The sequence below is a fragment of the Atta cephalotes genome (genome assembly GCF_000143395.1).
Source record: "Atta cephalotes unplaced genomic scaffold scaffold00031, whole genome shotgun sequence".
Lineage (NCBI taxonomy): Eukaryota > Metazoa > Arthropoda > Insecta > Hymenoptera > Formicidae > Atta > Atta cephalotes.
The window spans coordinates 1919009-1922600 of NW_012130095.1; the positions used below are offsets into that span (position 1 = coordinate 1919009).

Here is a 3592-nt window from a genome sequence, read left to right on the forward strand (position 1 = left end):
ACCTCCCCCCCTCCCCTCCTCTCTCTCTCTCTCTCTCTCTCTCTCCTTTACCTCTCTCCGCTTCAACTCTCTTCTACCATAAAAAACCAGTGTATATAAAGGGAATTATGGAGGCACCCTGGAACAACTCAGTCAAGTTGCTCTTCGCTCTGATGAAGTGAACTGCAAATGTTGGCATTCTAAGAATGGATTTGGACATGGATATAATCTGAAACGTATAATTTCTGTATAGAAAGTGTCTATGAAAGTGCTTCAAGAGTATTGTTACTATATTCATTTTAGAATATCAAATACTTATATCGGGCTTGTAAGTTTGCTGAATGGTGTTTTGATTATGGATTACATCAAAATCGATCTCCTGATAGACCTTTTTCTTTATTCGAAGGTAAATTGAATTGGAAAAAACTAATTCGAAAATATATATAATATTTCAAGCATATTTTTACATAATGTTATGTATTTATTATTTATATTTTCAGGTCTTGCTGGTGTTATTTATTTTTTATTAGATATGCAACAATTACATTTAGCTAAATTTCCAATGTATGATATTTAAATAAAAATATAATTATTTAAACAGTCAATACATTTTTTGTATTATTAATACGTTATAAATATGTTATATTTAAACGTTATAAATATATTATATTTAAACAATAAGAATTGTACTTTAAACAATAATAACGTACATTTGAAAATTCAACAATAAAAAATATAAATAATGGTCATAACGGTCAAAGCTAGATTTTAGCTGATTGCAGCAATTAATTTTATGAAGCAACATGATAGATATATCTGACTGATCACCGATTTAGTGGAAGAAAAGTTAAGAATTCTGAAAAGTTCGGATTTTTTATCTCCTTTTTTTGAGTATAGGCGGTTCCTAATAATATTGGTACGACAATAATGATTTTATTAAGTGATTTTATTAAGATCAACATGAAATTAAATACTAAGTATAAGCATATTTAGGTCTATAACGATCGAAGCTAGATCTTTCAAAGTCTAAATAATTCAAAGTGAAATAGATAGAATACAATACCGTCATAGGCCTGAATATGCTTATACTTAATATTTAATTTCATGTCGGTCTTAATAAAATTATTTATTGTTTATACACGCTTTCTGCAAGAAGCGTTATTATTCTTACCGATTATTGCGAAGTTATATTATTACTAAGGCCTCGGTCTAATGGCTTAGGACGCTCGTACGAAATACAAGAGATCTGGATTGAAGTTCTGGCCGAGGTAATATTTTTCCCAGTAAATTTATAATTTTTCAGCACATTCTTATGATATCGGACTGAAGATCAAAAATTATTATTAAAATTTGCTTGTCAATTTAACTTAACTTGCGATATTATTCCAATAGTTTAATTGCGTTTAAGTTCGGAAAAATTTTGGTGCACAATTTGAATAATTACAAAATATGATATATATGCATATATGTATATATATAGTACATACTCAGATAGCCAAATCTATAGAAAGTAGCATTTTTTAAATGTTCTGCTATACAGTATGCCAACAAAATAACAACAGAATTAGATATACAGTTGACAGACTGCTAGAAAAAATATAATAGAATCTGCAAGCGTTAGATAATGTCGGCAGGATCTACTCAATTTTTGCCTTCACATTATGACAGGCGATGTAATAGAACACAAGCTTAATGCAGATGCAATTGATGGCAGACTGCCGTCATTTTCTGCTCGAACCTGCTGACAGTCTGCTAGAAGACTGTAGACATTTTGCTATCTGAGTATATATTGGGTATGAGAATAAGTTTCCGCCCATTAGAGAAATATCGTTAGTAGTTGCTTGTGTAATAAAACTGCAATACATGTATTTGAAAGATATGTGTTCAAGCTTTGGAGTTCAGTAGCTGATATTTGTTCGAAGCGATTTGAACCAAGCTTTGAAATAAAAATGACCGGAATGGGACAATAGGCACGATAAGCTGATTCTGCTACATGACAACGCTAAATCACACATTGTAAAACCGGTCAAGAAATATTTGGAAGGAGTGAAGTGAAAAATTCTGTTCCATCCGCTGTATTCACCGAATATTGTTTCTTCAGATTTCTATTTGTTCCGGTCCATGCAGTCCCCTTTCTGGAGAACAATTCTTATAAAGATATGAAAAAATGGTTTGATGATGGATCTCTTCAAAAACCAGATTTCTTCCTTCGAGGAATCCGTTTATTACTTGAAAAATGGAAGATAGTTATCGCTTCCGATGAAGCATATTTTGAAGTCACTTTGTATTATTTGTTTACATCTTTTTCATTCAAAAAAGGGCGGAAATTTATTCCATACCCAATAATTCGCTATTGATACGGTCACCAAAGATCTGGCAGATCTTGAAAACTCGTCCGAAAAAGATCAAACAACAATATATTGTCTAACGTGTAGCGTGGGATTTTTATAAAATTTTGAAAATTAACAAAATGGCGGCACCTTGAAAATAGGATATCAGTTTTCACTATGAAAAGATTAACTTTAAACTTTTATAAAATACTGAAAAATTAAACATATAATAATATATAATAACACCTAAAAAAATTATTCAATTATATTAATAATTGTCTCAGAAAAATCATTTTAAAGTTCACCTGCTTTTTCAGCCTTTCAGGTTGGTGTACTCCCTTAAGACATTATTTAAGATAGTTTTAAAATAAAAACGGCCTAAGAATATATCGCCTTATATTTAGCGTTTCACAGATGGTAGCCCTTCTTCCTTATGAACAGTTCATAAACAAAGAGAGCAGAGATTTAAAAAAAGACTGTTTAACTGCACATACCATGTTATTCCTTCCACTATGGTTATTATCTAAACTTTAAGTCTTAGTAAGTTAAGTTTTAAGTAGTAAGAAATTGACTAATTTTCTTGTAGCTTGAGTTAAAATTTAGATAATGACTTATAGAATGCCCAAGGGCGGCGAAGTAAAATTTTGTGTATGGAGAATAGATTGAGGGAGAGGAGAAGAAGGGAAGGGGGATAAATATATTTCCTCATACATATCTTTTCTATATGGCAAATGTAGCCGCTGTAATTTTTTTTTTAAATAAAATTATTAATGAGCTCCATATTTAACTTGTCGACTTTTTTTTTTCTCGATTTCTCGATAAATGTCGCAATATGATTTAAACGATTTTGTTTCATTGTCAATCGAAGATACTTTTTAAATGTCTTAAATAAGAAAATGACATTCGAACAAGTTGATGTAAGAATCATTAAAAGAACGTGAATGAATTTTACGTACAAGTTTACGTACAATTCTAGTACAAGATCTCTAATCTCGGAATTGTCACGTAAAAATTGCACTACGTCCTTCAAGCAATGCAGTGACATTTTTACTATGTTTGTAATTTCTAAATTACAATTTCTAATTTCTAAATTTCTCTCCGATCAAATATACAGATATACAGAAATTCAAATATACAGAAATTCAGTGGAGTATTTCATATCAACCATACTGAAGTTACCGCTCATGCCCAGAGAATGCCCATTATTCTTTGCAGGAATGTTAGACCCATTTTATTCATTGTTAAACAAAATTAAACGTTGTTACAAAAAACATTCTCTATTC

At 30.6% G+C, this 3592-nt stretch overlaps 1 protein-coding gene across 1 annotated transcript in view; it reads left to right on the forward strand.

Annotated features, from left to right (window-relative positions):
• The window catches only part of LOC105620975 (lanC-like protein 2), a 9279-nt gene extending 8705 nt beyond the window's left edge, over positions 1-574 (forward strand). The window contains exons 8-9 of the mRNA XM_012202450.1: positions 283-385; positions 480-574. Of these exons, the coding sequence (XP_012057840.1) occupies positions 283-385; positions 480-556 (180 nt within the window). The 3' untranslated portion in view covers positions 557-574. The remainder of the gene's footprint in view (positions 1-282; positions 386-479) is intronic.
• Positions 575-3592: the final 3018 nt, after the last annotated feature.